The sequence below is a fragment of the Schistocerca piceifrons genome, chromosome 2 (genome assembly GCF_021461385.2).
Source record: "Schistocerca piceifrons isolate TAMUIC-IGC-003096 chromosome 2, iqSchPice1.1, whole genome shotgun sequence".
Lineage (NCBI taxonomy): Eukaryota > Metazoa > Arthropoda > Insecta > Orthoptera > Acrididae > Schistocerca > Schistocerca piceifrons.
The window spans coordinates 332,496,115-332,511,117 of record NC_060139.1 but is presented as its reverse complement, the minus strand read 5'-3'; the positions used below and the strand labels follow the sequence as shown (position 1 = coordinate 332,511,117).

General features: G+C 45.4%; 2 protein-coding genes across 6 annotated transcripts in view; one reads left to right on the top strand and one right to left on the bottom strand.

The window, feature by feature from the left end:
• LOC124777440 (lys-63-specific deubiquitinase BRCC36-like) overlaps positions 1 to 14,296 on the bottom strand; it is a 57,608-nt gene extending 43,312 nt beyond the window's left edge. The window contains exons 1-2 of one of the 5 annotated variants that reach the window (XM_047252849.1): positions 13,762 to 13,896; positions 12,434 to 12,740 (exon numbers count right to left, since the gene is read on the bottom strand). Coding sequence is in view for 2 of the 5 variants with exons in the window: in XM_047252847.1 (XP_047108803.1) it covers positions 13,762 to 13,866 (105 nt within the window). In the remaining 3 variants the exon portion in view is untranslated. The other 4 variants (XM_047252850.1, XM_047252847.1, XM_047252848.1 and 1 more) reach the window with 4 other exon arrangements.
• Positions 13,979 to 15,003, top strand: part of LOC124777439 (Golgi pH regulator A) — a 95,124-nt gene continuing 94,099 nt past the window's right edge. The window contains 1 exon segment of the mRNA XM_047252846.1: positions 13,979 to 14,299. Coding sequence (XP_047108802.1) covers positions 14,258 to 14,299 — 42 coding nt within the window. The 5' untranslated portion in view covers positions 13,979 to 14,257.

The following is a 15,003-nucleotide window of genomic DNA, read 5'->3' as shown; positions in this document are numbered from 1 at the left end:
CAGAAATTTACATCAGCAGCAATGGGAGCGAAACTCAAGAAGGAGAGAAATTAAAAACAGAAGGAAATCTTAGGATATTGCTATTTGTTTTCCCCAGAAAGAGCTTCTAATGACCAGTGTCATCACACTAACACTGATAAACTCAAGGATGTGATCGGCTTAGCGCATGTCATCTGCTAAACAGAAAGATATATCAAGCGACAGCTGTAAACGGGTGCATAGCAGATTTAGATAAGGGACACTGAAGTAAAAGGTGTTTCATCGTCCACAAATGAGAGCAGTGGGGACAAAGCATGGCAGGATCACCACTTACAGGATGCCAATGGCCAACAAGACAGTGCCCAATCCAGAGTCTATTTAAAATAATTACCTCCTCCCAACGATGAGGCCGGGAGGAAGAGGTCCAAGCACATGGAAGAGGTTTTACGTCCTGTAATTTACTATCGGCAAGTGTAGACCAATGTGTGCGCCATAAAAGAGCAACAAAACAACATAAAATGCTCTGTAGATTTGCAAAGGGAACCATGAGATCAGCAGGTCGAGGAAGAGAGACTGCAGCCTTTGCAGCTATAATCGGCTGCTGCCATTCTGTGGATACTAACATGTCCCGAGATCCAGAGGAATGCCACAGAGATGCCACTCAAGTGGAGCATGTGGAGGCAGTCCTGAATCCGGTGGACCAGAGGGTGGATGATCATAAAGAGCTTGGAGGTTGGGAAGAGAGCTGAGCGAATCCGAGCATATAGCAACAGATGTATTGGACAGTGTAACATCATAGATTAAAGGTCGACCTGCGACAGCAATCGCACAACTTGCGTACGGGCCTCTAGACGCCACTGCGAGCGCTAAGAGTGCATCGCGATCGCAGGCGCGCGTGTTGTGTACGCTCCCCGAGGTGCCGCCACGAGTGCAACCGTATATAAGTGCCGACAGAGTTCGGCCAGCTCTCATTTTGTTGGCATCTCATTTTTGCCTATTCTCATATTTGTTTAGTTGCTTAGCTCCTATTCGTTTATGGCTTATGTTATTGTGCTCTCTTTCAGCCATTCTGATTGTTTTGATTTACTCCCAACTGAGAAGTGCTCATTTTGGCATTTCACTTTTGCATATTTCTCATTTTGCTAATAATATGCTCCTTAGCTTTTTACAGTTGAATTGATTAACGTAGCCTCATGTACTGTTTGTTCATTTCAGCCTGTTCATATTTTGATGTTCTTTAAATACTGTAATAATTATCGGAAGCATTTCTTCCCTTAAACTTGTGTAAAGTATTCTCTATGTAGGATTTCTTCTGTGACACAGGTGTAAGGCTTTGAATATAAATTATATAAGAAACTGTGCTTTAAAAGGAATTTATTTTTTCAGTTTGTACTACATCAGACAACAATTTTGTGATATGAGGTAGAAATTTGAGGGGCGAACACATGGAAATAGTCTTAAGTGATCCCCTTTAAAAATAAAAGTTTGTGTGACACTGGATGTGACACTGCAAGCACCGAAAATTTATATATATAAAACATATATGTCACAACAGCCTGGAGAACAGTGTAAAGCTCTGCAGTAAAAACCGAACACTGGTCGGGAAGACGAAATCTAATAGGGATGTCGCCAACAATATATGCACTTCCAACACCAAAAGTGGTCTCTGAACTGTCAGTGTAAATCAATGTGGCATCCTCCATTTGTGCACATAGAGCAGCAAATGCCCGACGATAAACTATGGGGGGGGGTGGGGGGTACTATCCTCAGGAAGCTGACAAAGGTCATGGAGAAGGCAGTTCCGGGGGTTAAGCGAAGGTGGCGCCGTACCCCGATTTGTCAAGAAAGTTCTAGGAGATTGGAAGGAAAGGGAATGTAGCAATTGATGGAAGCAGACTCCCAGTGGTAGTAGAGAGGAAGGGCAGCCTGCATACCCTAAATTCAAGGAGGTGTCGAAAAAAAGTGCATGGGTCAGATGAGCAGGCATGGAAGACAGATGACTAGCGTAAAGACTCAGAAGGACAGATCGCCAATTGGACAGTGGAGGTTCAGCAGTCTCAGTGTAAAGCTGCAGGGCTGGTGTAAAAAGCTCCAGATGCTAAGTGCAATCCACGATGATGGACAGAGTTTAGATACTGAATAATAGACAGCCATGCAGAGGAGTAAAGTATGCTTCCATAGGCCAATTTCGAGCACACTAAGGCGTGATATAGGTGGAGGAGGACCACTTGGTCTGCTCCCCAGGAGGTACCTTTCAGGACACAGAGGGTGTTGAGGGATCACAGACAGCGAGCCGAAAGATATGAAATGTAACAAGACCAGCACAGTTTTCTGTCAAACACAAGTCCCAAGAATATGGTGACGTCCGGGAATGTATGGTTAACAGGGCCTAGATGTAGGGAAGGCAGATAAAACTCTGTAGTACGCCAAAAATTTACACAGACAGTATTACTGGCAGAAAATTGGAAGCCGGTTTTGATGCTCCATGAGTGGAGGCATTCGAGACACCCTTGAAGACATCATTCAAGAAGGCTGGTCCGTTGAGAGCTGTAGCAGATTATAAAATCATCGACAAATAGGGAGCCAGAGACATTGGGAAGGAGACAATCCATAATTGGATTTATAGCAATGGCAAATGGTAAAACACTTAGCACGAAGCCCTGGGAGCTTTTGGAGAAAGAACAGGAGAGAGTAGTGTTTACCCGCACCTTAGATGTGCACTCTGTCATAAATTCATGTATGAAAAGAGGTAGCCGACCTCAAAAGCCCCAAGAGAACAGTGTGCAGAGGACGCCTGTCCTCCAAAAGGTATTGTACCCACTCTCCAGATCAAAATATATAGCTACCTTTTGGCATTTCCTGAGAAAATTGTTCATGATATAAGTGGGGAGAGCAACAAGGTGGTCAACTGTAGAACGATGCTTTCGGAAACTGCACTGGGGAGGAATTAAAATATTTTGTGACTCCAGCCACCAGCCTAAACAGCAATTTACCATATGCTCCAAAATCTTACATACACAACTAATGTGAGAGATAGCTAGAGGAGAGAAGTTTGTCCTTTCCAGGTTTTAGAAAAGGAATGACGATAGCTTCCTGCCACCTTCTAGGAAAGGTACTGTTAGTCCAAATTCAATTATAAATGCGAAGGATGTAATGCAGACTATGGTATGATAAATGCAGCAACATTTGGACATGGATGCCATCCGGTCCTGAGGCAGAAGAGCAAGAGGAAGAGTGTGCACATTGGAGTTCCCGCATAGAAAAAAAACGGTATTATAGCTTTCGTGATTTTGAGAGGAGAAAGTAAGAGGTTGCTCTTCTGTTGCTCGTTTCTTTCGGAGAAAGGCTGATGGGTAATTTGAAGAGCTTGAAATCTCAGCAAAGCGTTGACCCAATGCGTTAGAAATTGCAACTGGGTCCACTAAGTTATCCTGTACAACAGTTAGCCCAGAGATCAGGGAGAAACTAGACGTGCTGGTATCAGTCGAATTCGACTCCAAACTACAGATGAGGGAGAGAAGGTGTTGAAGGAGATCCAGCTTGCCTTCTTGCTATCACGTATGATGCGACGACATCGCACACAACTACTTATAGTGGAAACAGTTGGCCAACGTATGATGATGGCGGAAAAAGCAAAGAGCACGTCTCTGCTCGCGTATTGCATCACGGCATGCCTCATTCCACCAAGGAACTGCAGGATGCCGGGGCAAAAAGGAGGTACGAGTATTGAATGTTCCGTGGCTGTAAGAATAACTTCCGTAACATGAGTGATCTGATTGTTGATGTTAGGAAATTGATGGTCATCAAAGTGTCCAATTGGCTTGGGAATACTGCCAGTGTCTAAGGCGCAAAGGTGGCAGTTGTGGCTGTAATTGAAGGACACATGGAAAATGGTCACTCGAGTGTGTATCAGCAAGACCAAACCACTCAAAGCGCCGAGCTAGGTGAACAGTACTGACCGAGAGATCAAAATGAGAGTAGGTTGACGTGGAGGCAGACACAAATGTAGGTTCCCCAGTGTTGAGGCAAACAAGATCGGCTTAGTGGAAGAGGTCAATCAATAGGGAGCCTCTCAGACAAGGACACAGAGATTCCTAAAGTGGGTGGTGGAAGTTGAAGACCCCAACCAGCAAATTGGGGGGTGGGAGCTGACCAAGGAGACGAAGGAGATTGGCTCTTTTCAGTGGTATGGACAATGGAATGTATATAGTACAAAGATAGAAGGCGTATCCAGAAAGGGAAAGACATACAGTGACAGCTTGGAAGGAATTGTGTAAGAGTATTGGGTTATAATGGATAGTATCATGGAGAAGAATCATAAGTTCCCCATGTGCTGGAGCCCCATCAACATAGGGGAGATCGAACCGGACAGATTGGAAATGAGGGAAGAGAAAAGTGATCATGAGAACGTAGCTTTGTTTTCTGAAGACAGAAGATGACCAGGGCGTGGGATTGTAAGAGGATCGACAATTCATTCCGATTGGAGTGAATTCTGTGTATATGCCAATGGATAACTGACAAAGTGGACGGAAAAGGGAAAAATCTCACCGCAGTTGCCATCAACTCAGCAACCACTGAGAGCCGGTGGCATGGAATGGAATTCAGCCAGAGGCAGAAGATCCCATTCCATAGGTTGTTCGGTGGCAGCTCCTGCCACCAGTGATTGGCTAGTTGACTGGCTGCCAGCGGTGCATCTCGGCGACACAGAAGACGGCTGAGGGCGGCTACTGCTGGGTGGTGCTGTAGAAGAGACGTACCATGGCAGAGAAGGAGAGGAACTTTATTTCTTAAGAGCCTTCTTGGAAGCAGGACGTTGAGATGAAGGACAAGTCACTGGTTGTGAGGTCTGGGTAAGTAAAAAATCTTCACGAGTAGTCTTTTTTGGTAGTCCGGGCACCCAATTTTGGGGCCCATGATTTAGCAGGAACCGATGAAGGTTGATATTGGGGAGGGTTGGCCGATCTGAACACCGTAGCGCTAAAGATGAGATCACAAGTCTGCACAAGGTTGAGGAGAGGCGAGGACAGTGCTATATTTACCCACTGGCAGTACAGTGGACTTTCTACTGGTGAATAATTTACGAGCAGCAATGGTAGCCTTCACTCTGATTTCCTGAATAATTTGTTCATCTTTAAAAATAGGGCAATCTCTAGAGGAAGCAACGTGGTTGCCCCTACAGCTGATGCAATGAGGGGATGGAGGGGGACAATCACCCTCATGGGCATTCCTGCCACAGGTAACGCATATGGCTGTATTGGAACACGACTGGCCGGTATGGTTAAACCCCTGACACCGTGTAGGATTGGGGATGTGAGGCCAACTGAAATTATCTCATATCCTGCTTTAATGTTCGACGGATGTTGAACTCTGTCAAATGTCAAGAAGAGAGGGCGGGTTGGTACCAATTCCTTTTCAACCCTTTTTATGACTATGTACGGCCTTAACGCCCTGATCAAACAGGTAATTTTGAATGTCCTCATTGGATAAACTGTCGAGTGATCTTGTATGAGGTGTGAATGGAAAGTTTCAAGAATGGGCTTGTAATTGTACAATGATGGTACTTACATGCTACTGTGATGCATCTCCTTCAATAGTCCCCTTCTGAGTGAATACAACGACTCCAACAGTGTTTCCACTTTTGGAAACATTCCTGGACATTTTTTTCCTGAAGTGTGTTCAGGATGCTCTCCATATTTGCCTGGATGTCTCCAATCGAGTCAAATCGCTTCCCTTTCAGTGAAAATTTCAGTTTAGGAAACAGGTAGAAGTCTGCAGAAGCTAAATCAGGGGAATATGGCCATTGTGGAAGCACATGAATTTTGAATTTGGCCAAAAATTCAACGAAGGAGAAGGCACTCCAGGGGTAAATTCATGATGCACAATACCGGTAGAATCGAAAAAAATCACCAGCATTGTCTTCACCTTCAACGGACTTTGCCATGCTTTTTTCGGTTGTGGTGAACCCGGAGTCTTCCAGTGCGAAGACTGAACTTTGGTTTCAGGATCATAGCCACATACCCACAATTCGTCACCTATAATTACCCTATTTAACAAATCTAGATCATTTGCACTCCAGTTAATCGGTTCTTTGCACACTTCAAGTCGGTATTGTCTCTGGTCACTTGACAACACTTTTGGAATGAATTTTGCGGACACGCAATGCATGTTCAGATCTTCAGTTAAAATTGACTGTACTGCATAGAAACTGAAATCAAGTTCACCAGCCATCTCCCTAATTGTAGGCCTACAATCAGAGCGCACTAAGTCGCGAACTTTCACAACATTTTCATTTGTTTTTCAGTTGGAAGGACGGCCAGATCGTGGTTCACCTTCAAATGATTCACAGACATTTTTAAATCTATTGAACTAGGCAGAAACATTTGACTGGCTCGTACAATTATCTCCAAAAGTTGCTTTTAACAGTTTGTAAGTCTCAGAAGCTGATTTCCCAGTTTTAGAACAAAATTACACACAAACTCGTTGCTCCCTTTTTACGTCCATTTTCACACTGACAGCAACAAGCCCTAACAGACCTGCACTCAACCAGCTGCCACAATGAACTGAATAAAGGAAACTCAGTTTCCTGTCAGATGGCATTCAAGGACAAGGCAATGACTCACTCCCCACCCCCCATGTACCTGCCGGGCAAACCAGTAAGCAGTAGCACATCCATTCTTAAAAACTTTCCAATCACACCATGTATAAACCACCCTGCATAATGAGTTTAAAGTATGGAGCGCACCCACCTGGACAGGAAAGGTTTGTAGCAGTGTACTTCGAAGCAATTTATGTGCCTGGAGGGCACTGTCTGCTTCTAACAACAAGGTGCCATTTCATTTCATAACCGGAAACAAGAAATTAAAGGACCTACAATTGCGTCGACACCTTTCTGAATAATAAAAGAATTGACTGTGGAGAAGTCTTGACCTTCGTCAGACCGAGAAACAACTAGGAAACTTGGCACTGGCGGAAGAATTGTCCATGGCTGAGACTCATCTAGCTTTCTCTTGTGGACAGAAGTCGTAGAAGTAGAAGAAACCATTGCGAAAGTATCCCCCATGATTACTGGCATCTCCGGTGGTGCGGTCCTTCCTAGTGGGGCCCTCTCTGAGGGCACTCCTGCCTTAGGTGATTGTCCACACTTCGGGTCACACCTCCTGAGAAAGGGACGGAGGGACCAATCAGCACATTTGGAAGGTACCAGCTCGGGTAATCACCCCTCCCTGGGCTTTTTCTGTTTGTCTACCTGGGGAAGGGAATTACGCATTACCCTATCACCAGCTACATGTGGGAATGAGTGGGTTGGCCTTCAGACACGTACAGGGAGGAAAGAAAGAGAAAGGGAGGAACAAAAAAGGAAAGGAGAGAAGAATTCTCAAATGCCACAGCGGAGAAGAAGGTAAAGAGAAAAAGCAAGGAAAAGAGGACACAGAAAGGATGGAGACTTTCCATTACAGAGATAAAAGAAGAGAAACCACGTCATACATGTTTGTCTCCCGACATAGGTGCCAGGGGGCAGGGGGGGGGGGGAATCAGGGACAGGGAGGGATGTGGAAAGAGAAGGTATGCAGCCCAGAAAGGAAAGAGAGCTGCACTAACTCGGGATCCCATGTTCGCCACGCATGTATCCACATAAGAGTTGTGGAGCCCCTGAGGGGAATTAGGATGGTGAGATGAACTATGAATGTGGGCAGCACAATTTGCAAGCAGTTGTTTTCGCCTGATCTGCAATGTAGGAACACCAGCTCCCACGATGAGGCTGTTCGCTGGGCACATTCAGAAAGCTCCTGTAGCAAGCTGAATTCCACAGTTGCGTATAGGATCCAGCAGCCCAACGCTAAGGGTGATGCTGAACCATACACCAAGCTCCCACAGTCAAGACCGCACAAGGGCTTTGTACAGCTGCAGCAGTGTAGAGTGATCAGCACCCCAGTCGGTGTGGCTCAGACATTGAATAATATTAAGATGCCACCAGGCCATCGAGATAAAGTTCTGCATGTAGGTTGACAGTACGACAATGACAGAAGTGCATGACGCAACTCATGGCAGCTAAAAATTTAAAGCCGTGAGCAAGGGCCCACGACTGTGCCTTTTGTATGGCTTTTTTGATGTTCAGCTGCATCATTAGAAGAGGATCATAAGGAAATACAAAAATCGTCAGCATATAAGAAGGGGACACGACACTGATGACCCCACTGCTGCTGCGAGACAATTAATGGCAATTAAAAGAGTGGGATGCTCAGTACAGAGCCCCGTGGGACCCCATTCTCTTGGATGTGGGGCAAACTGTGGTAAGCACTGACTCAAACTCTGAAAGTGCAGAGTGACAAAAAGTTCCAAATAAAAATTGAGAGAGGGCCCCAGAGACCACACTCATGGAGAGTAGCGAGAATATGGTGTCACCAAGTGGCATCGTAAGCTTTCGGCAGGTCAAAAAAAGATGGCAATAAGGTGTTGATGCTGGGAAAAGGCCATTTGGATGGCAGACTTCAGGTAGACCAAACTGTCAATGGTGGAGCAACCTTGGCAAAAACCGTCCTGGAAGGTGCCAGAAGGCCCCGAGTTTAAGGAGCCAACACAACTGTTGGCTTGCCATATGTTCAAGCAGCTTGAACAGAACATTGGTCAGCCTAATAGGACAATAACTATCCACATCTAGCAGGATCTTACCATATTTTAGCACTGAAATGATGATACCTTCTCACCACTGCGACGGGAATTCGTCATCGCTCCAGATGTCGCTGAAGACGGTGAGGAGGTGGCGCTGGTAATCCATGACAGTTGTTTAATCGTTTCGGAATGGATGCGATCTGGTCCAGGGCATGTGTCAGGACAATCAGCAATGGCAATGAGTTATTTCCACTCACTGAAGGGAGTTATAGGGCTCAGGGTGGTGTGGAGTGAAAGATATGTGTTGTTATTCCACCAGCTGGTTTAGGAGACGTTCCCAACACTCCTGCTTTTGTCATCTGATGAGTTGATGGACCCGGCCGTGGAGCCGTTTGAAGGCAGTGAGGTGCTACAGGGATGGGTGGCACTTATGACACTGGATGGCCCACCTAATCTCTAATGACCGCAGCAATTTCCTGCGACCACCAAGGCACTGACTTCTGCTGGGGTCAACCTGAGGAACAAGGGATTGCTGATTCAGCTGTGGCAACAAGGGTGTGGATCACCTCATCAATGTTGCCATGCAGCAGAGATTCAACAGTGGCAGCAGAGGTGAAAGTGTCTTGGTCAGCATTGGTAAGAGCCCATCTGGGCAAGTGTCCAGGCGAGTGACACTGGAGGAAGGACAGGAAGAATGGAAAGTGGTTACTACCACATGAGTCATCATGAGCTCTCCAGTGGATAGACAGTAGAAGGCCAGAACTGCAGATGGACAGATGTGCCATGTGCCACACTTAAGGGTGGGGGCACCTGTATTTAGCAGGCAAAGGCTGAGTTTAGTTAGTAGATCCTCGACATCTTTACCAGAAAGGGTTATGGGCCTTAAAATCACCTGGAAGTAGAAAAGGTGATGAGAAATGGTTCGGCACTTCACCACCTGGAAGGAGGTAGATGTTACAGAAGGTGATTTCCTGCATTGTCCTCACCCTGACAGCCACAGCTTCCAAAGGCATTCAAAGAGGCACAGGCACAACAGACAGAGATAAGGACATAGATACAGTCTCCACCTGACATTCTGTTACAGTCAGTACAGTTTTTGTACTACCCCCAATAGCAATGAAAGGTGGGGGTCTGCATTGCGGGAAACCAGGTTTCTCCAAGGCCAAGGCAGGTGTAATGCTTCAAAGTTGTTAAAGCTCAGCCAGGTGGGAGAAAAATCCACTGCGGTTACACTGGAGAATGATGCTGTCAGTCATCTGGGAATGCATGGAGGGGCCAAGGAGGCAGTTTACGCCTCACGGTCATCTTTCAGCACAGGTTGAGTGCTGGTATTGAGCACCATTGGGTCAGAAGCATTGGCAAGATCTAGGTCCTTGGGGGACACCAGAATCTCCATTTCATCCTCAGATGCAGAACTGGTAGGGAGAGGTTGTGTGGGGGCCACTAGAATCTCGTGGTTCTTAACCCATTTCTTTTTCATTGGGTTGCCCTCTTGCTGCTCTTTAGGGGCTTGCTCGGAGGGCTTCCCTGAAGCAGCATCAGGGACGGAGGAATAGCATGAAGCCCTTCGATCAGCAGCACTTGAATCCTTCAGCCACTGGCTTAGTGTCCACTTTGGCGTTTGTGGAGACCTTGGAAGGGAGAGCCCCTAGGGACCCCGTCCATGTGAGAGGAGCAGTAGGAGGCTGTTGCTTCTCTGCATGGAGTGTGGGGACCGATATTTCTGGTGTTTGTGGAGGCGCTGCCCCAAAAGGAGTTCTGGAAGAAACAGAAGAAGAAGTGCCCCCAACCACCATGGGAGGCAGATGTAATAGGGCGGCCCTGAGGGCCCACTGTATGAGAGAGGTGAGGAGGCGACTGTCGTCATTAAGGGTGATGTCAATGTAGCTGCAGCATACGTAGATATCAAGTGAAAGGGATGCGACTACTCATATTTCTGTTTAGCCATTCAGTCCAGGGTCTTGTACTCTATAAGTTTCTGCTCCTTTTGGAGTACTGTGCAGTCTGGCGAGCAGTGGAAGTAGTGCTCTCCACAGATAACACAGGTGGGAGAAGGTGCATGTGGACTATTGGATGCAATACACGTCTGCGGTCTCGACATGTGGTGCTGGACTTGCAGGGGGAAGACATGTGCCCAAACTTTCAGCACTTTAAGCACTGCATAGGAGGACAGATGTATGGTTTTATGTCACATCAGTGTTCCATCAGCTTCACATTTTACGGCAATTAATCACCCTCAAAGATCAAGATGAAGGCACCAATAGCAACCCTATTGTCTTTCGGTCTCCTATAGGCATGCCGGGTGAAGTGAACACTGTCGTTCTAAACTGGCGTGGGGCTCGTCAGATTGTAAGATATAGTCACAATGGAAAATAATCCCCTGGATCATGTTGAGGTTTTTATGGGAGGTGATGGGAACAGGAATATTACCCAGCTTGTCATATGCAAGTAACACCTGGGCCTGGGCTGGGGATGCCATGTGAATCAGGACTGACCCATTGCACATTTTGGACAGCTCTTTCACTTTCCCAAACTTATCCTCCAGGAGTTTAATGAAAAATGAGGCTTTGCATCCAGAAAGGAGTCCCGATCTGTTCTGCTGCAGACTAAATGCCTCAGTGAATAACACTCACTCTTTTCCACAGTGCTATGTTCCTCCCTTGGTGTAGCTAGGGAGAGGAATGATTTAGGGTCATACTTCTCAGCGCGATAGCCTACCTTGCCCTTCTTAGAGACTGATGGCGCCATTCAGTCACCAGGAAGAGATGACTTGGTCCGCTTCATTGTGGGTCATCCGCTCTGGTGCCACCAACTCCATGCAATCAGAGGCTCTCCCCACGGGTGCCATCTAGCCACAGGAAAGCCACCTGGCATGACAGTCATTGCCAGGAGACTTGATGCCCCTAGAAGACAGGAATCTACTCATTGTCATACATGGGGTGTTTGCAGCTCAGGCATCAGCAGTGCGATCCCTGTGACGTCAAGGGGCTATCACCAAATGTATACATGACAGCCCCACCATGGCAGATTGGCTGCTGTGCTGGGTACTGGATGCAGAGAAATCCAATATTGTCATGGGGGCGACAGAGGGCAGTGGACAACAGAAGCAGATGATTTTCTCCGGAAGATATCCCTGCCCACATAGCTGAATTGCGGGTGGATATGCAGAGCCATGAAAATAAGAAGTGCAGAAGATCTAATTGCACTGTAGATATCTGGTGCACCATGTAAAGCGTCCTTCTCCAAATGGCATGCACTTCTGTAAAATTTTGAAAGTGTGAAGTCAAACCTTAAAAGGGGACCAGAACTTACTGGGCCGAAAAGTGGGAGACTCCTTTTAATCGCCTCTTACGACAGGCAGGAATACCTTGGGCCTTTTCTAACCCCCAAACCCACAGGGGGGGGGGGGGGGGGGGGGGACGATTTTCTGATGCGCCATCATGCATAAACCACATCTGTAGTCTGTCCTGACATGGCATCTTCAGAAAGTAGTGATAACAAGCCCTGGTTAATGTCTGTGGTAGCACATATGGCCCTAGTAATCTATCACCAAGAATGCCCTTCTGCCCTTCCCGGGGAATTGATTGAGAATCGATCCTGATGCCTTCTATCCTCAAGCATGTGGGGAATTTCACTGGCCCACACATGCTGTTTATGGAAACTTACAATGCCATCTCGCATAAACTGTGCCTCATCAGTAAACAAAAAAAGGAACCACAATGCCACAAGAAGCGTTGCCAGAACTGCACTCTGGCAGGACGGTCTTGTGCCTGGACGCACTGAACATGGTACGGATACAATAATTGCTCATGAAGTACTGCGCAGACCAGAGGATGACTAATACTTTCAGCTGCTGTTATTCATTGCACACTGGTTCCAGTATTGTTGTCCACTGCATGTAGAACATGTTCCTCAATTCCAGGTGTACGAACTGAACTAGGCCTTCCACTGTTTACAGAACCTGTTTCCCCAAGATGCAGGAACAATTGGCTTAACAGCTAAACAGATGGTACCCTGCATGCTGGAAATTGTTCAGTGTACTAGTTATGGGATCTCAGATTAATTCCACCTGCTTAACCATAGCAGTAAATCGTATCTGCCATTTCCCTTGTGGAATAAAAGTCCTCCATTGCTAGGTTGTGTTAGAGCATCTGCAAGAGAGAAAACATGCTGTACCACACCACAAATATCACAATAACATGTACTGTTAATGTGGCCTGTAAGTAGGCCAAACATCAAAGTACACACCAGGGGTTAGGAGAAATGTATGTAAATTTAAACAGATGTAACAAGACTTCAGTACAATCACACAACATAAATGGAACAACTTGCTGCAGACCACTGAGCCAACTAATGTTGGCATAGATACTGCATGACAGTATCCCAGCATGCTGTTGACCCAGGTATGACACAGAATGCCAATGCAAGAACTGTGCTCATATCAGCAACAGGATGTTCATGATGCCTTCCGACCTCATGGTATTCTATGCCAGGGGTTATAATTAAGGTTAATTATTGGGTAGTTATCTATAGTAGATCAAGTACTGCATTGTAGTATGACATCACAAGAGCACCTCCTATGAACACATGTTCACACGCCATTCATCAGAATGTATGCTTTGCAGGATCCATGATCATAAGACATTTTTCTCTTGTTTTGATGCACCGTCCCCTGAAATACTGGACAGTTTTTTTTAACACCCTATATATTAAGAACAGAATTGGTCCCCAATATACGCCCCTGAAGAACTATGTTAATTGTGTTTGTCATATTACGACTATGGCAGACAAACATTCTTCCACTTATAACTCTCACTGTCCAACCATCTCCAGATGGTACTATATCGTTATCTGTATAATTTGTGATGTTAAAATTTGCTTTTGCTACACTAAGTAAGATAGTTGTCTCAACGTAACACAGTAATCGCGTTATTGTACAGTAAATTGCTTTTCTCGTACAAACAATGTACTAAAAATGATTTACTGTACCAAACAAAGGTAAATAAATACGGTAACGATGAAGTTGACATGGTCAAAGGGCACATAAGTAACCATAGCCTGATATTCTTTCTTAACACAGTTTATTGTTTGAGGAATTTAAGCTTTATGAAACGTACTCTCTCAACATTATCTCCCAACAAAACTGAGAACATCAGTGACAGGCGTCCTTACCTCTCCAATAAGAAGTCCCATGACTTCTTCTTTCTCAGTCGATAAAGCATGTTGCAAGCAAACCAAATAGACGTCAGCGGCCATTTTAACGGACGTTAATGCCATGATTAGGATCAGATTTAATTTATGCTAGTTGCTCTATTTACACTCACTACTTCGCCCACAGTATTCGAATCCCGTGCGGCATTTGTTAAGTTGTATGTTTCGTGTTTTGATACTGTACCTTACTGCCAACTGTACGAAATGGTTACGTCGTTGTTTTTCTTCCAACGAATCAGAATAGGTAATAAATGGCTGTGGGCTGATAAAAGTAACAGTCCTATAAAACTAGGGTCACTGGCCAAATAACAATGAAAGACGTTCATTGTTAATCACTACGCAAAATAGAGTGCACTCCTTTGTAATCGGGAGTACTTCGCCTACGCTGGAAACGACCGCATGGTTCTGCAGAGTGCGTGTACAGAAAAGGGACTAAAAGTAGAAATCAGAAGAAAACATGGGATTTGTAGAGGATACGCTTATAATACTTGTAACTCAGGTAGGTGGCTGAACGATTGCTTCGTCACTGAAGGGGGTAACCTCATTCGGCGAGATGCTCTCATGTTTGCCAACATGCATCATCTTTACTGACGTTTACGGGAAATGAAAGATTTGAAAACTTGTATAAAAGCCGTAATTACTCTACTGCCTGATATAATAATTGCATACTCAGCTCGCATAATAATGTTAGCACAGACATAAACAGAAAGAAACATGTGTCATCAAGTAATCAGTCGCGTTAGTGTAAGCCATAATATCAGTTAAAACATCACTAAAAGTGACTTAATATTGTTGCGATACAAAATGCGGCGTCGTAAAGCTATAATAATCTAGCATTACCAACCTCTATATTAACTAATTGTGGAATATGAACTGCGCGATCGTATTAAAAGTAGTGTTACATTGAATCTGTTCTCCAGCATACAGCTGTGATATTATTTAGTTGCCCTGTAATGTGAGCAATACCTGGCAGAGAAGTATGGGACATCACCCACCAGTTTGCTAAATGACTAACGATTGAAAGATATTTGGAAATGAGACTACAGCAAGAGTAAATCAGTTGGCTCTTGCCACTCACACTGGACTTGCATTCAGTAGTATGACAGTTCAAATCCATGTCTGGTCATCCAGATTTAGATTTTCCATAATTTCGATAAACTACTTAAGGGAAATGTCAGGTTGGTTTCTCTGAACGGGCGTGGA